At 64.2% G+C, this 16,640-nt stretch overlaps 1 protein-coding gene across 1 annotated transcript; it reads right to left on the bottom strand.

Annotated features, from left to right (window-relative positions):
* Nucleotides 1-764: 764 nt before the first annotated feature.
* Nucleotides 765-15,423, bottom strand: CPNE7 (copine 7). Its single transcript, XM_047077426.1, has 15 exons — nucleotides 15,250-15,423; nucleotides 13,179-13,361; nucleotides 10,639-10,713; nucleotides 10,412-10,486; nucleotides 9,702-9,785; nucleotides 8,941-9,030; nucleotides 8,719-8,817; nucleotides 8,293-8,379; nucleotides 7,901-7,960; nucleotides 6,844-6,977; nucleotides 5,299-5,353; nucleotides 4,734-4,785; nucleotides 4,524-4,657; nucleotides 1,606-1,842; nucleotides 765-950 (listed from the first exon to the last, which is right to left on the bottom strand). Exons 1-15 carry the CDS (start codon nucleotides 15,421-15,423, stop codon nucleotides 765-767), a joined length of 1,725 nt encoding a protein of 574 aa, XP_046933382.1.
* Nucleotides 15,424-16,640: the final 1,217 nt, after the last annotated feature.

The following is a 16,640-nucleotide window of genomic DNA, read 5'->3' as shown; positions in this document are numbered from 1 at the left end:
GGAGCGCATAGTAGGTCCTTGTAAAGTTGAGTTGCAAGTTCAAGGCACCTGGGTTCCTGCCTGGCGACCCCTCTCCACCTGGGCCTGGCTGATTCCAGGCAGTGGATCAGGGGGAGGGGCAGCACTGCCTCCCGGCATTCCCGAGCGGCTCCTCCCTTCAGTCCGGGAAGGACCCCGAGACCCTGAGTCTAGAGACCCCCTGTCCCAGGGTGGAGGCTGGGGGGGGGCAGTAAAGGCACAAAGCACTTCGAGGACAAGATGACACTTTATTATGCCTAAGCCCCCACCTGCGGACCCCAAGGCCTGGGTGCTGAGCTGGGGGAAGCAACAGGGGAGGAAGGCAGGAAGAAAGAGGAATCTGACCGGTCAGGAGCTCTGGGGGCACCCCGGTCTCCCCCACAGCTGGGATGCAGGCTGCGGGCCCCTCCTCGTGAGAACCAGATGCGAAGCAGGAACCCCCCCCCCCCGATCCATAAGCTTCCCTTCGCGTTGGGCTGAGCTGCTGGGGCCTCCTCCTGCTCTCAGGGAACCCTCCCCACCCCTGACCCTACACCTGCCTGGCTGGGGCAGGGCCAGGCATGGGGGGCTACCACCCGCACCCCACACCTTCGGCTCCTGTTTCAGGGTTCCCGGGGCCTGGATTTGTTCAGCCTTCAGCCTTGGGGGCCCCCAGAGGCTGGTCTGGGCAGCAGGGTCACAGGAGGGTAAGAGGTGGGCCTGGGGGCGGGGTACAGGAGGGCTCTGGAACGTGTGGGGGGGAGGGCCTAAGGCACCCCAAGGGTGCTTGAGACAGAGACTGGCCGCACTCCTGGCTGCCCTGCCCTCTCGGGGCCAGCGTCGTGGGTGTGGGTGCCGAGGCCTCTGGGAGGCAGCTCCCTGTAGCTGAAGTATTCCACCACCTGCCTGGGCACCTCAGCCAGCACGCACTTGGCCAGCGCCGCCGGGGACGCCTTCAGAGCGGGGACAACGTGGTTACATCACAGCTGGGGGCCCTCCAGACCCTCTTGCCCCCGAGCTGCTCAAACCCCAGCGTCACCCTCTAGCGGTGGTGGAATCTGTCCCAGTGGCCGACCAGTAAGTCGCCTGGTGGCCAGGCGAGCCTTTGTGACACCCGGAGTGTGAGGTTGCCCTGCGCACAGCGCCGGCATGGGGTGACCTCGGACGGGCTCCGGGCACCGTCCTGAGTGGGGCCCCTGCGCCCCCAGGGCCCTGCCACCCCTCCAGGCACACAGTCAGAGGCATGAAGGAGGTGGGTTGTACCCATCCCCCGTCCCGTAAAGCCCCGTGAGTGTGTCCACTGGCCATGAACTTCCTTCATGTGTCTGTCTCACAAAGGGTCTGAAAGTGCTAGAAACTGTGTGGTGCCCTCCCAGGAGCCCACCGTGCCGCCCTCTCTCGTATGTGTAGGCTTGATGTTTTCAAAACAGGAAGGTTTCTAGCTGCTCTAAAGTGGCCGAAATCCTGCTCACGACAGGAGCGGGGGAGCGGCCTGGGAGCCTGGCAGCTCCCCGGAAGGCAGGCCTGTGACCCGCCCCACCCCCGGCAGGCAGGCCTGTGACCCCCACCCCCCGAAGGCAGGCCTGTGACGCCCCCACCAGCACTCACGCTCTTGAGCTCCCGGAAGGGAACAAACTGCACGATGTCGCGGAGCGCCGGCTCGCCCCTCGGGGAGCGCAGGATGCCCTCGTCCCCGTCCAGGGTCTGCATATCCGTGAAGTCAGCGTTGCCCACCCCCACGATGATGATGGACATGGGCAGGTGGGAGGCGCGCACGATGGCCTCCCGGGCATCCGCCATGTCAGTCACCACTCCGTCAGTCAGGACCAGCAGGATGTAGTATTGCTGGGGACACAGGGACAGAGTGGGCACGGGCCACCCCCCACCCCTTCCTCAGGCCCTTGGGGGTTGCCTGGGGGCCCTTCAGGGCCAGGTGTCCCCCGGGGCAACCCCACGTCCCCCAGCCACCCGGAAGCCACTGCAGGTATCCCTCGCTGCTGGTTTTCAGGCTTTTCGGAGATTGTTGTTTGCGAAAGGGCGATAATCACAGTCACAATACAACTTGAGCTCATGCCCCCCTCTGTGCCCGATGCTTCTCATCTCCCAGTCCCCCCTCCCCCGGCCTCAGCCTCTTACAGATGGAGGGGCTGAGCTGGTGGAGCCTGGGTCCGAACCCAAGCCTGAGGCCGGAGAAGGAGCGGCCTGATGGGGCCTCCTACACCCTGTAGGTGGCCCGGGGCCCAAGGAACAATTGAGAAAGGACAACTTCTGGTACAGCTGGGCCAGGTGCCCTGGGCGCATCTGCACAGACGGACCGGGACTTCAAATAAAAGTCCATTTCCATTGTTAAAAAAACAAAACAAAAACAAAACAGAACTACTAAAAATCCGGACAAGAGAAAACATAAAGGAGAAGAAAGAACCACCCGGCCCAGTGGGCGCTGGCCCTACACCACCACTTGAGGGAAGGAACAAGGGCAATCCGACGGGGGACCCCTGCCACCCAATCCCCGCTCCCCCTCTGAGCCCCAGACCCGTGGGACGAGTGGCCTTGTACTCGGCAGTCTCCCGGCAGGACCCAGCCCAGCCCTCAGCCCCGCATAGGCGGCCCCTCCTCGGCAAAGCCCCCACGCCCTCCTCCTGCCCCCCAGCCTCGGTCCAGGGCCCCCTAAGACCTCACAGCCCCGAGCTTTGCCAGCTACTCAAACGCTGAGCTCCGTCACCCCCCACCAGAACGGCAGATTTGCTCTGAGGCCCCCCCAGCTCGGGGCCTCCCAGGGCTGGGCAGTGGGTGGCTGTGGCCCGGCCCCAGGAGGCTGTATCTGCCTTGGAAAGAAGGGACCCTGCTTTCCCTCAGGACGGAAAGAGAGGAGAAAATCGGGTGGTCCCAGGTCACACCTAGCGCCTACGCACAGTATCAGCGCTGCTCTGAGAGGGGGTCTAACAGCCCACAAAACCCCGTGAAGCATCTCGGTTAAGATGCAGGCTCTGACCGAGGGGAGAAGCAGACGTGAGTGCCTCCTGGGGACATTCCTGTCACCTCGGGGGAAATCTGAGCCCTGTTCACGGGAATCAGACGACAAGAATGTGGTGAATGCCACCAAGGGACACGGTCAGCAGAGTCCAGACCAGGAGACCCTACGGGACACACAAGCCGGCTGCGCAGTACGGGAAGCCGGTGATGGGCGGAGTGGGGAGGGGAGGGGTCCACCAATCACACAAGGGGCCGTTTTAACCCTGCTCTGCCTGTGAAAACCACCAGGACATGAATTACCCAGCTGGACGTGCATATACCACCCAGGTATTTCATCCTAGGGGACCAACCTTGTCTTTCAGGGGAGACAGTGCATTGTAGCTATGTTTTATCTCTCTTCTGGGCATTCATACCGATATTTGCAGACGAAGCTACGTATCTAGGACTTGCTTCAAACTAATATGGGAAGATGCCTGCTACTGTGCCAGAAACGTAGTGCTAGGGAATTATAATCGGGGAAGTTAGTGAAATTGGAACATATTCCATAGATTAGATAAAAGTGCAGTAGCTAAGTTACATTTCCTGAAATTGATATTTGTGCTATGATTATGTAAGAGGATACAGGGATAGTAGAAAATACACACCAAAACACTAAGAGGTAACCGGGCAAGAGGCTGCAGACTGTGGCTTCTGGGGGCTCTGTGCCTGGGAGAGAAAGTGTAAACTGTGGGGCTTCCCCAACACAGGATGAGAGACAGTCTAGCCGGAGTCTGGACAAGGGCAAGTCACGTGGTCAGGGTAAGGCTGAGGAACAACGCAGGTCAGGAGACCGGGACACCGGTCAGATCCGGGGACCCCAGGCAAACGTGGACACATGGGGAAAGGCGTGCCATGGGAAGGGGGTCTGTTTCAATGCCTTGGGCTTGGAAGCCGAGCTGCGGTTGTGCACAGAATGTCCCTGCTGCTGGGGGCGGAGGCACCAGGAGGCCAGCAGCCAACTCTCAAACGGTTTGGAAAGAAAACAATAGTAGCATACACACATGGAGAGAGAGAGGGAAGGGGGAACCAGGTGGGAGGAAGGCGGGAGGGAAATGGAGGAAGGAAGAAGGGGGAGGGAAGGAGGGGGAGGGAAGGGAAGGGGGGAGAGAAGGAGGGGGAGGGAGGGAAGAGGGGGGAGAGAAGGAGGGGGAGGGAGGAAGGGGGGGAGAGGAGGGGGAGGGAGGGAAGAAGGGGGAGAGAAGGAGGGGGAGGGAGGGAAGGGGGAGAGAGAAGGAGGGGAGGGAGGGAAGAAGGGGGAGAGAAGGAGGGGGAGGGAGGGAAGGAGGGGGAGGGGAGGAAGGGGAGAGAGGAGGAGGGAAGGAGGGGGAGAGAAGAAGGGGAGGAGGGAAGGGGGGAGAGAAGGAAGGGAGGGAGGGAAGAGAGGGGAGAGAAGGAAGGGGAGGGAGGGAAGGAGGGGGAGGAGGGAAGACCATCCCCTGGCCCCAGGCCCCCCACGGCACACACCTCTTCTAAAACACCCAGCCCCCAGCACACCACCTGCCCCAGGTACCTACGGAGGCCTCCCCAGTGCTCTCCTCGGCCGCTGCCATGCGGGCCACCTTGGAGATGACAGGGGCCACGTTGGTGGGGCCATAGAGCTGGACCCTGGGCAGGCAGTTCCGATAGGCCTCCACCACGCCCTGGATCCCTACAGGGGAAGGAGGGTGAGTCCGGCCCAGTGCACGCCGCCCCCCCCCCCCCCAGGCCTGCCTCGTGCCCTTTACCTTCACACTCATCGTCCTCAGGGTTGAAGTTGATGGCAAAGTCATGGGACACCTGGGTGGGCACAGAGGGACTGTCAGCTGGGTGACCCCTCAGGACCCCCCCACCCCCGCCTACGGGGGGCGGTAGGTTTGCAGCCCCCGGGACCGGCATGTGGAAAGAGCCTCGCGGAGGGAGTACCCCGGGTCAGAGGGCAGACAGGAGGCCCCAGGCTTGGAGTCGCATTAACCAAGAAGTCCCTCCCGCCACGTTTTCGGGCTTAAGCCAGATGAACTGCTATTTGCGGCTGAAGATTCCAGACTCATTCCCCTTCTCCTGACAGAGACACGGAGTTTGTGTTCAGTTCTCCAGAGGTCACTAGTGCTGGGTGACCAAGGTCAGCCTCTCTGGCCGCAAGCGCAGGGTCTCCGCAATCTGCCCACTGTCACTTAGGAGCCGGTTCCCAGCAGTGAGAGGCAGAGGCAGCAGCGACCCAGGACAGCCTGTGCTGGGGAGAAGCAGCAGGGCCCTGGGGGCCCCCCCCGGCAGAGGCAAGGGGGTGGGGTCCCGGTCCCCAGGCTCCCCTACCTCATACTTGGGAGGGATCCGTGCTCCAAACCCCAGAGCAGAAAATCTCTTGTCACTGGAAAAGAAGCAATGGTCTCACACGGGGCCCCTGACTTCCCTGAGGGCGGGGCGGGGGTGCTTTGGGGAGACATTCACCAGAACCAGGACAGCCAGGCTCTAATCCACCCCTGGGTGACCAGGCCCAGGCTGACACTTTCCCGAGGGGCTGGCTCTGCTCTGAGCCGCATGGGGGAAACTGAGGCACTGAGCAGTGAAGACACCCACGCAGGGGTGGAGCCATCTCCTCAGTCTCTGTCTTTGCTCTGGGAGCAGCAGGTACCTCCTGGGGAGGCAACCAGACCCTGGGAAGTGTTGGCCTCCTGACTTGGGACCTCCGCTGTCTGCCACCCACCCCGACAGCCTTCCGTTCGTCCATGGCCTCAGTTTGCTGGTCTGTAAAGTGGGACACAGATCCCCTGCGTGTGTGTGTGTGTGTGTGTGTGCAGGGTGAAAGCCATGTGACTGAGGCCCAGCCCCATGTCAACACATGCCGGTTGTGACCCGAGCTTCACCTCGAGCCCCACCCACCGTGGCCCACACACTGCCAGCCTCAGGCAGGTCCCTCTGGTCAGTGTAGAGTCACGATGACCCTCCGGGCCCAAGTCTGCGCTGGAGTCCAGGGAGGCAGGGAGGCGAGGGGCAAGTGGGGGGTAGGGGCCGCACCTGTCATCGTCCTGGGCACAGGGTGATGGGGGGGCAAGGCGGGTACCTGTCATAGTCCTGGGGACAGGGCTAGTGGAGGGTCAGGGACCACACCTGCCATAGTCCTGGGACAGGGCCAGTGGGGGCAGGGCCACACCTGTCATCGTCCTAGGGCCAGGGCAGTGGGGCCAGGGCCGCACCTGTTATCATCCTGGGGACAAGGCCAGTGGGGGGGGGGGACAGGGACCACACCTGTCATCGTCCTGGGAACAGGGCAGTAAGGGCAGGGCTTCACCTGTCATAATCCTGGGGACAGGGCTAGTGGAAGGGCAGGGACCGCACCTGTCATAATCCTGGGGACAGGACAGTGGGGGTGGGGCCACACCTGTCATCACCCTGGGGACAGGGCAGTAGGGGCAGGGCTGCACCTGTCATAGTCCTGGGGACAGGGCCAGTAGGGAGGGGGGGGAACAGGGACCACACCTGTCATAGTCCTGGGGACAAGGCCAGTGGCGGGGGCGGACAGGGACCACACCTGTCATAATCCTGGGGACAGGACAGTGGGGGTGGGGCCACACCTGTCATCACCCTGGGGACAGGGCAGTAGGGGCAGGGCTGCACCTGTCATAGTCCTGGGGACAGGGCCAGTAGGGAGGGGGGGAACAGGGACCACACCTGTCATAGTCCTGGGGACAAGGCCAGTGGCGGGGCGGACAGGGACCACACCTGTCATAATCCTGAGGACAGGACAGTGGGTGTGGGGCCACACCTGTCATCATCCTGGGAACAAGGCAGTAGGGGCAGGGCCGCACCTGTCACAGTCCTGGGGACAAGGCCAGTGGCGGGGGGGGACAGGGACCGCACCTGTCATAGTCCTGGCAGATCTCTCCCACGGCCACCAGGGCCTGCAGGTACTCGTTGGGCTGGAAAGGGTTGATATAGTGCAGAGAGCAGCTGTTCCGCGGGTCACCGTTGGAGGCTGTGAAATCGATGGCCACCTGCAGAGACCCAGGCTCATGAGCCGGGGGCCCCTCTCCCACCCGGCGGGACTAGGCACCCAGAGCCCCCGTCTGACAGGCAGGGGGAAGGAGGCGTGGGCAGCTGCCTGGTGAGGGGTGCAAACTAGAGCAGTTCCGGGGCCCGTGGGAGGCGACTCCTGAGGTGACAGTCCCAGGGCCGGGCTCTGTGCTGGGGCAAAGGGCACCCTGGGGAGAGTGGGCACTGGCGCTGAGCAGCAAGCCCGGACCCTGCCAACCCCGTCTACGCAGATCCCCAGGCGGCAAGAAGCAGCACGCGGGTGATACCGGCCCACGGCCCAGGGCGTGGTCACAGAGCCCCGAGCACCTGCAGCCAAGTGCCCTGGGCGCGGGGCGGGCTGCTGGCAAGGGACCCATGCCACGACCAGGCGCATCTCTTCTCTGCTGCCGCTCTGCCTGGGCAGGGACTGCGAGTTCAAGCCCCGGGCTGGGGTCCCCACGCGGCCCCGCCGGGACGCTTCCCTCAGGCCAATCTGGCTGCCACCGGGTGGCAAGACCGGGACCCGTGCAGCCACGAGCGAGCGGCGAGGCGACACAGAGGCACGGACGCCGGGCTCTCCCGCCCCACTGACACCCACAGCTCCGGACCAGAGCCACCGCCGTTGGGTCTCGTGGCTTCTGGCGCTGTCCCCGGCCGCCACAGGTGCCACTGCATTCTTGCCACACAGGTCTTCCTGTCACTGCTCTCGTGGAGGGCGACCCCGGGCAGCTCCTGAGACCCAAGTGCCCACTTCATCTGCACGGGAAGGGCCCCGAGCCCGGTCAGGGGCCTCACTGTACCCACTTCTGCACATCCGCCCCGGGCCCCGGGCCAGGCTCCGAGTTACATCCAGGGTGGGCAGGGCGCCCGGGCTCTGCTGGTGTGGAGGGGCCCGTGCACTCACGGTGAAGTGAATCTGACAGCCGCCCATGATGTAGTCCAGGAAAGAGTGAACCCTGTAGGACTTCCAGGCAGGGAGGTCGGCAGGGCCCGCCCAGGACGCCCCACGCCCTGAAACTGAGGCCGGGGCCCCGGGGACCTGCCCTTCTCCCCCAGCTCTCTGCCTGGGGCAGCCCCCCCCATTCCCCTCCTCTGTCTCCCCTCCCGTCCATCCCTCCCACATCCCTCCCGCACGTACTGGGGACCATCAGACCCCTGGCGTCCATCTGACAACGGGGAGATCTGCAGGGAGGGGTGCGCCTGTGCCCCGTTGCCTCTCTGTCGAGTTTAGGCGGGAGCCAGCCCCCTCCCCACTGTGGGTGAGTGGGGCGTCTGCGGGCAGGGGCCGCAGCTCACCTTCAGGTCTGCCAGGATGACCACCCCAGAGTTCTTGTAATTACGCTTCTTCTGCCTGTACTTGGCATTCACGCAGTCCCACTGGGCCTGGGGCACAGGGAGAGACAGAGACCCCCACCCCAGAGCGCCAGTGCCCAAACCCCGCTCCAAGGGGGCAGGGAGGCCTCAAAACCCCAGCCCTGGACAGCATTTTTCCACCTGTAACACAGTGACTGTCGTCCCTACTCTGGCCACCCGGCAGGCGTGGTCCTCGATCTCGGGGGTTTGCCGACAATAGCAATTTCTGGGGCCGACTCAGCTCAGGCTGGTGCCCTACTTGCTTCTTGAGGCTCCTCCCAGCGATCCCTTAGCAGATGGGGCAGGGCCCCACTTTCACCCTGTTTCCACCCTGTTTGGGGGGGCGGACAGGGAGGGGCCCCAGCTCACCTGGTCCTCCCCAAAGGCTTTCTGCATTTCCTCAAAGGTGGTGGAGAATTCCCCGATGAAGTCGTGCTTTCCGCGGGAGTCGTGATCCCAGACGAGGCACTGGGGAGCCCAGGCCCCTCAGGCCACCGGCCCCTCTGGGCCCCCCACCTGGACGTCTCCATTCCCCTGCGCCAGGCCGGCCCCCTGCCACCCCCCACCTGCCACCCCCCCTGCCACCCCCACCTTCAGAGGCCGCGTCTCCTCACAGCTGCAGAGGTTGTTCAGCGACACCTTGAAAGGCTCCCACACGGGGCTGAGGTTGTCCTTCACCACCTGTGGGCCGGGGGTGGGGGGGCCGGCTCAGGTTCCAGGCAGGACTGGGGGCCCAGGACCCCTGTAGTTCTGAAGCCGGTCCTTCAGGAACCACCTTCGTAACTTGTGCCACATTCCTGGACCCCCTGGACCCCCAGCTTTTTCTTTAAATAGCCTCTTTTTTTTACTCAAATTAATTTATCTCACAAGCAAATGTTCTTGGGGCGCCTGGTGGCTTAGTTTGTTGAGCGCCTGACTCTTGGTTTTGGCTCAGGTCACGGTCTTGACATGGAGCCCTTGTCGGACTCGATGCTGACAGCTCAGAGCCTGCTTGGGATTCTCTCTCCCTCCCTCTGCCTCTCCCCTGCTTGCACGTGCACACGCGCTCTCTCTCTCAAAATAAATATGCTTAAAAAAAAAAGGAAGTGCTCTCTCACTGCTGTATCTAAAATGCCATCTCACCTGTAGGCGGGGACAACAAAACACAGTTGTGAATTCTAGTGGCAGACGGCCTGGCCTGCTGGCTCCCTGATGCAAGGAGCTGGGTGCTGGGGGTGAAGGCCCCCGCAGCCGTCGGGGTGCTGGGAGGACCCGGGGTGGGGGGGAGACGGGCTGGCTTCTGCCCCTCTCTTCTCATTCCCGTCCCCAAAGTTCTGCAGGGGATGTCAAGGTGCAGGGCAGGGAGCCCTCACCTCGGTCCGGTACACCAGCTGCTCACTGCCATCGTCATTGACCCGGTATAGCTCCAGGAAGGGGTCTGACTTGCTGAAGAGGTCCTGGAGGAGGGGCAGAGGCTGCGCTTGGTCCTGGAGGGGGGACAGAGGCTGCACCCCTGGAGCCTCTATCTCCTTAGCTAGGAAATGAGGGCATGACCCTTCCCAGGAGCCTCTCAGAATGATCCAACGCCTTGTCCTCCCCTCTAGAGCCTTCGCTGGCCCCCCAGCAGCTTTGCTGTAACTCCCGGGCCCGGGCCCAGCCTCCCTCCAGCCACGTGTGCACACCCCCAGCTGGCACCCCCACCGCCCCTGCTCCTCCCCCCCAGGGGACGGCCTCCACCAGCTGAGACCCTGCTCTGGGCCCCCACCCTGTGTGAGCACCCGACGGAGCCGAGCTCACGGCCAGTTCTTCCACTGTCCGGATGGGGACCGCCCTGAGCATGTGTCCCCGTCACTAAACAGGGGCCACGAGTGCCCTGCCTCAGGAGGCATGAGCGCTTACAGATGTGGCAGGAAGGGGCCCAGGGCACAGGAACAATGGTGACGGGGTGGCCGGCCCCACGGGCTCCGCGTGCTCCTCACTCAGCAGCCCTGTGTCTGTGGCGTCAGGAGGGCAAAGCTGGGAGGGGGGGGCTCGTGGCGTCGGCGGTACGTGCCCTGGGCCCACGCGGGCAGCCTCCACTCACCTTGTCGTCCAGCTTCCTGGCCCGGAAGGACAGCTCCACGTAGCCATTGTTCCCGGAGATGTCCTCAGCTGTCACCTGGGAGGAAAGCCGTGGCTCCGAGCTCCACAGGCCCCCAGGCGGCCCGGGGCCTCGCCAGCTGCCTTCGGGGCAGGCCTCTGAGAGCCACGAGGAGAAAGGGGTGGGGTCTGCGGGGTGGAGGGGCTGGGCGGGAAGGCGGGCGGCCTCACCGTGATGGTGGACTTGCCGGCATTCCTGCCGAACCTGAGCAGCAGGGCACGGGTCACCTTCTTCTGGGCCACAATCTGGAAGTCAGAACAGCGAGGGAGGGGTCAGCTCCCGTCCTCCCCCCCCCCCCCCCCCGGGCACGCCGACCCGGCCCTCAGTCTCCCTGGGCAGCCCAGCTCCTCCAAATCAGCGCCCCAGGGCCCCACGCCCTCCCTTGAGTCGCTCGGCCACCGGACATCCCTCTGTGTGGCCACCGCCCCTCACCCCGGACCTGGCCCTCGTGTCAGGAGGGGAGACAGGCTCAGTGAGGAGGCACCGCCTGGGGCCACAGCCCCACATGCTGGGCCAGGAACGCCCACCCAGCCCCAGCTCCCCAGCAGCTCAGGGAGGCTGTGTGGGGTGTCCCCGGTCCCTGCCCCAAGGGCAGCGAGGGGCTTCACACAGCCCCCCGGCCCGCAGGGGGCCGAGGGGGTTCCTGGGCGCCACACTGGACTCCCGGCTGTGGAGGTGGCAAAGGGTCGGGAGCAAGAGTGCGACCTGGCTCTCCACCACCCTGTGCGGCCTCCCCGTGGGCTCCCCCCTGCCCCTGCCCACCTGGGCCACCCCCTCCCCTTCACCTGGCCCTCATTTGGCTACAAGCCCCTAACTGGGGCCGAGAGTTGACACAGGGCAGCTGTATGCAGCCAGGGCACCTGCTCACCAGAGGGCAGCACTGAGGCAATAGGCGCCCTGGTCTGTAGAAGAGCTCAAGGATGACAGCCGGCACCCTCCCCCCGCCGCGCCCCCCGCGCCCCCACCCCGCCCCACGGCTGCCAAAGTGCCCATGACTTCGTAGGGGACTCCACTCGTTGCTGGCCAACGCAGAAACACGCGCTATCGCCATGGTGACAGCACCCCCGATGCTCATCAGTGCTCACCTGGCCCCACCTGCGGCCAGCTCCCGGAGCGGGGGCGACCGTGCAAAGTGAGCTAAGTCCAGACAGCACACGGCGTATTCCCAGCCACCCGCCCCTTGGCTCCTGCCTACCTAACGGCTTCCGAGCACACGGGAACATTGCCTGCGTGCCGGAAGGTCAAAACGGGCTAAGGGTGGGAAAGCTCTCCGCAAGGTGTGAAGGGAGGGAGGCCGTGTGGCCCCAGGTTCTCCCACTTACGGGCTGCACTGCTACGGGCTCTCCGATCAGGAGAAGGGGGAAAGCTGCTGTGTGAACCAGTGTGTGGTCAGTAAGCTCTTTCTTCTTGGTCCCCTCAAACACCCACTGAGGTGCCTGATGCTTGGAGGTTCGGACAGGGGTCAGGGGCTTGCTCAAGGTCACGCAACTGGGGTTCAGGGCCACTGTCCATACCCTTGACCACTGACTGCAGCTGCCCCGAGGGCCGTGCCGGCCTCGATGGGCCTTTTCACTGTCTACAGTTTACAAGTCGGTCCCGACACGTGTGTGCTCACACATGTTTCTCTGTGTCCGTGCATGCATCCATACACGCGTCCGTGCACTCGTGCCCGTGTGTACATGCAGTCCGTGCATACGTGTCAAATCCCGCTCTGCTGCTGTGCAGTGATCCGTGCTGTCATCTATAAAATGGGATGACAGGGGGCCCACCCCAGACCAGCTCCGACGCAGACGGCCATGGGGATGAGTCATGCAGACATCACGCTGGGTGCAAGAAACCGGGCACAAATGAGAACACACTGTGTGATTCATGAACAGGAAGTTCTAGAACAGGCAAAACTAGCAGGGACGTGCTGGAGAGGAGGGGTCTGTAGGGTGATGTGAGCTGGTGACGGGCAGGAAGACAGGTGCCTAAACTCATCAACATCAACCCTTAAGGTCTCCGCGTTCTCCTGGATGGAAATCATGCCTCCGTAAAAAGGAAGCATCTCCCATCACAGGCTGAGAGCGAAGCGTGTGGCCCGCAGCCCGGTGCCCAGGCTGTCTCAGTGGTGGCTGGCAAGCACTCTTGCCATGCGGCTAACAGAACAGCTAGTGGACGGGACATCATCTGAGGACTGCAAACTGTCCCTCTGCTGACAGCAGCCCCCAGCGGGCTGGCCGGCCGGCTGCAGGGCGGAGTGGGGACACGTTGACGTCACGGGGTGGAAGGGATCTCGTGCCACGGCAGCAAAGAAAGCAGCGCAGAACAGTAATAGTGTACGTACTTTGTGTTAAAATATATACGTATATACACACAGAGAACAAATACCCCCTCACGTTCTCACGCGAGAGTGTGAACTCGCGGACAGGCGAGGGTGCACGTCCCATGGCTTGCCTTTCACTCTTCCTGAATTTTGAACTATATGAATGTGTTACCCAGCTCAAAACTACGTATTTTTAAAACTAATAAGGAATTTTTAAGGGAAGTCACTGTGGAGACGGGCAGAGCAGAATACTTGTCCCGGAGGGAGGGACCTCCGAGGAGCCTGGAGCACAGCTGTCCCCCACCCCCCCACGCCCCGCCCCCGGCCCTCAGCATTAGCCCAGCTGCACTTTCCACGCTCCGGGATCTCTCTTGCCCTCCTCCCTCCCGAGGGGACGGAGCCCACCTGCCCCAAGGTGCACTCCATGCCCCCAAGGAAGTCATCGTCCTGATAGCCAAGGTCGCTGGGTCCCCGGGTGTCATAGACCTCAAAGCGCAGCTTCTGCACCTCCTCAAAGTAGTAGTCGAGCGTGAAGACCTTGGAGAACACAGGGTGCAGGCTGCTCCGGACCACTTCCGTTCTGTCCACCTGCAAGCAGCCAGTGTGGGGGCCCCACAGGAGTAGGTCCCCCCCCCCCCGCCCGCCTCTCCCTAGCGCCCTGTGCCCGGCGCTGGCCCGCAGCCTCCGCTCACCTGCCCTCAGGGCTCCTGAAGGACTCACTTCCAGGCCGTACCCTGGGAAGTCCCCCTCCCCCACCAACCTGCTCTCTAATCCTCAGGACTCCAAACCCCACATGGCTTCCGGCCACCCCTGGGGGGGGCACCTCCCTCCCTGAAATAAAGACCCCCACCCCTGTCCAGCCACAGGCTGCAGTCTCTGCATTTTCTCATGTGATGCCCAAAACAGCCTGCTCCACCCCCGTCACAGGTGGGGAAACTGAGGCTCAGAGAGGGGAAGGGTCCCGTGCAAAAGCAGTCCAATCAGGAACAGAGTTGGATCAGAATCCTGGGCCGGACAAACCCCAAATGGAGATCTCTCCCCAGCTGGGCAGGCAGGGAGACTGGGGTGGGGGGCAGAGACTCCCCCTGGGTGCCATATCTCTCCTACATCTTGGGCCCCTCTCTGTCCCCAAAGCACAGCCCAGCCTGGGGAGGGTCCCTCCAGGGTCCACAAACTCCCACGCTCTCAGATGGGGGGCCTTTGTGGGCCATCCTTTCTCAGGGACATCCGCACCCAGTAGTGCCAAGGCCAAGAAACAAAGACTAACGGGAGGCTAGGGCACAGACACCCCTCGTCACAGATCCTCCCCAGTGTCCCCCCCCGCCAAAGACACTGGGCCGGGGCAGGCCCTTTGCCTCCAAGGTCGAAGACGGGCAGGGTTTTGCGGCCCCAGGAGGCTGGTGGTCCAGAGACCACAAGAGACCGCATCAGGTCACGGCATCGGGGGAGCAAAAAGCAGGTCCCAGAAGCTGGCGCCTGGAGCCTCCAGCACTGTGTCCTCACAGGTGGGGGCCCCACGGGTCTGCCTCCACCACGTCCTGCCCGCTTCCCCACCCAGGTCCTCCCCAGGGGGCACGCTAGAGCACAGGGAGGCTTCAACCCCCAACCTCTCCAGCCCACAACCCGCCTTTCTTGGCCTTTCAAGGTGATGTGCACACAGGAGTGGTGACTGAGACAGCGCTTTGCACAACGCACAGGGCCCTGAGCTGTTGCCACGACCTGCACACGGGGAGGTCTGGGCTGGGGGTGACTAGGGACAGCAGGCTGGACAGGCACCCCAGTGACCCCCAGGACCAGAAGGTATCACAGGAAGAACTGGGTCTGTGGGGAGCACAAACCAGACCCCAGCTGTCCCAGCCCGGCCACGTGCACTGCGCTGGGTCACCCGGGGCTCGGCACTCATGCTGGAGTCCGCAGGACCCTACAGGAGAGCAGGCGACTGGCTGCCCTCCAGGTGAGCCAGAGATCAATCTCTGGCTCCCTAGTGCCCCAGACTCAGTCAGCAGCTCCCCCTAACCCAGCAGCCCTGCCCGGCCCTCGGCGCTCCCTGGTCTGCGGTCTGGGTGCCTCTGCCTGATGGGTGAGGACCTGGCAGAGAAGTGTCCCTCCTGCATGCCCCGCAGGCCAGGGGGACCCACGAGCCCAGGCCCACCCTGCGTCACCACTCGGGCCACGCCACTCACTTCTGCAGCCCCCAGGCCCTTCTGTGCCCCTTAGGAAAGCCCCCTGCCAGCACCCTCAAGCCTGGATGCCTCACTCTTGTCCCCAAGCCCCCCAAACGGGAACCTGCTCGCAACCGCAATGGGGTGCTCCCTCTCTCTAGCTGGGGGTCCTCTCAGTCGCCTCCGGTCCAGCGCCCCCCAAGTGCCGGACACCCCCTCTCTAGACCCGGTCCCCTGCCCACCGCCTCCGGTCTCCGCGTCCGCAGCTCCAGGCCCCCAGTCGCCGCTGGGCTCGGCCCGGCCGGCGCCCCTACCTGCACCCACTGATTCTGGGACCGCAGCAGCAGCAGCACGCTGGGGTCGGACTTGGTGAGCGGGTCGCGGTCCAGCAGGTGGCGGCAGCTGAGCCGCAGCTCCACCCTGGAGGCGCGGGGCGCGGGCACCGCTCTGGGGGCCGCCGCCGCCCGGCGCTCCGAGCCCGCGCTCATCTCGGGGACCCGGCGCTCGGGGACCCGGCCGGGCGCACCGAGGGGCCGCCGCGTCGGGAATGATGGCCGGGCCAGGCGTGGCCGCGCTTCCCTGCACGCCCGCACACGTGGCTCCGGCGGCCGCCACCGCGCGGGGACGGCGGGAGGGGGGCTGGGGAAGGGGGACAGAGGAGGGGGCGGCGCAAGGGACGAAGCCTGGGGGTGGGGGCCGGGCCGGCAGAGGATGGGGAGCCGTGGAGGGGCGGGGCGCCGGCGAGGAGGGGTCTGCGGGAGGCCAGACCCCGCCCTCAGTCCCGCAGCGGGGGTTGCCAGGGGTTCACCGGGTTCAAATTCTCGGGGTGGGGGGTGGGGACCCGGCCGAGAGGTTTGGGGTCAGGGCAGGCAGCGCCCTCCCAGACCGCGCAGACCCTCCGGGGCGGGGGCACTCGGCTGCCTCAGGGCCGGGGAGGAGGGGTCCAGCGCTCCCCGCCTTCCTCCCCAGGAGCCCATGTCGAGGCCCCGCGGCATCTGGTGATGAATCACTGCCATCAGCAAGCGTTTCCTGGGCACACACTGTGTGCCAGGCACCCCCTGGGCTGGGGCTGGAAATGAAAGAACAGGTCCCCACCTCGTGGGACCTGTGGTCCAAGAGTGGGGAGTCCCTGCTGCCTTGGGGGTGTCGGGGCTGAGGGTCAGAATCTGACCAGGACAGTGCCTGGCGCCCTGCCATTTATCCCCTGCAGTCGGTTGCTGGGTGCCATGGGAGGGGGAGCCCCCCCCTCCGCCCCGCCCTGCTCTGGACCACCCGCAGCAGAAGGCCTGCAGAAGAGGAGGTGTTAACAGAGGCAGAAACCAACCCATTCTCTTTGCCAATTTTTGCCTAAAAATAGGGCACAGATCTGGCCCAAAGCCATAGTGGGAGGGGGACAAGGAGAGGCTTTAGGTGGACCGACAGGATGGGGTGGGGGCGGGGAGCGGAGACCTGATGTCTGGCGTGCCTGGCTCTATGCCCTCAGGCTGATCAGGGCTCAGCCTTGGCCTCCTGGGCTGCAGAAGAAGATTCTGAGGCCAGAGGGCCTGCCAACGGCAAGACAGGGTCAGGCAGGAGAGGTCTTCCCGGCCCCTGTGCCTGGACGGCATCCTGGCGCAGAGATGACGGGACTGAACCCCAGGCACACCCGGAAGCCAAACGCCACGTGCCGGTTGGCAAAAAAAGGGAAATCCTTGCAGCTGGGGTT

This window comes from Lynx rufus, unplaced genomic scaffold, assembly GCF_022079265.1.
Source record: "Lynx rufus isolate CCGP_SWC_20201006 ecotype Redwood Valley unplaced genomic scaffold, mLynRuf1.p SCAF_16, whole genome shotgun sequence".
Lineage (NCBI taxonomy): Eukaryota > Metazoa > Chordata > Mammalia > Carnivora > Felidae > Lynx > Lynx rufus.
Note: the sequence above shows the minus strand (reverse complement) of the source record. Positions and strands in the feature narration are given on the sequence as shown.

Excerpts from the sequence above, each read along its gene's own strand:
- CPNE7 (XM_047077426.1), bottom strand. The coding sequence starts at position 15,423 with ATGAGCGCGGGCTCGGAGCGCCGGGCGGCGGCGGCCCCCAGAGCGGTG. Across the intron at positions 10,714-13,178 it reads TGGAGTGCACCTTGGGGCAG|ATTGTGGCCCAGAAGAAGGT; the intron begins GTGGGCTCCGTC and ends TCTGACTTCCAG. Across the intron at positions 4,658-4,733 it reads TGAGGACGATGAGTGTGAAG|GGATCCAGGGCGTGGTGGAG; the intron begins GTAAAGGGCACG and ends CTTCCCCTGTAG.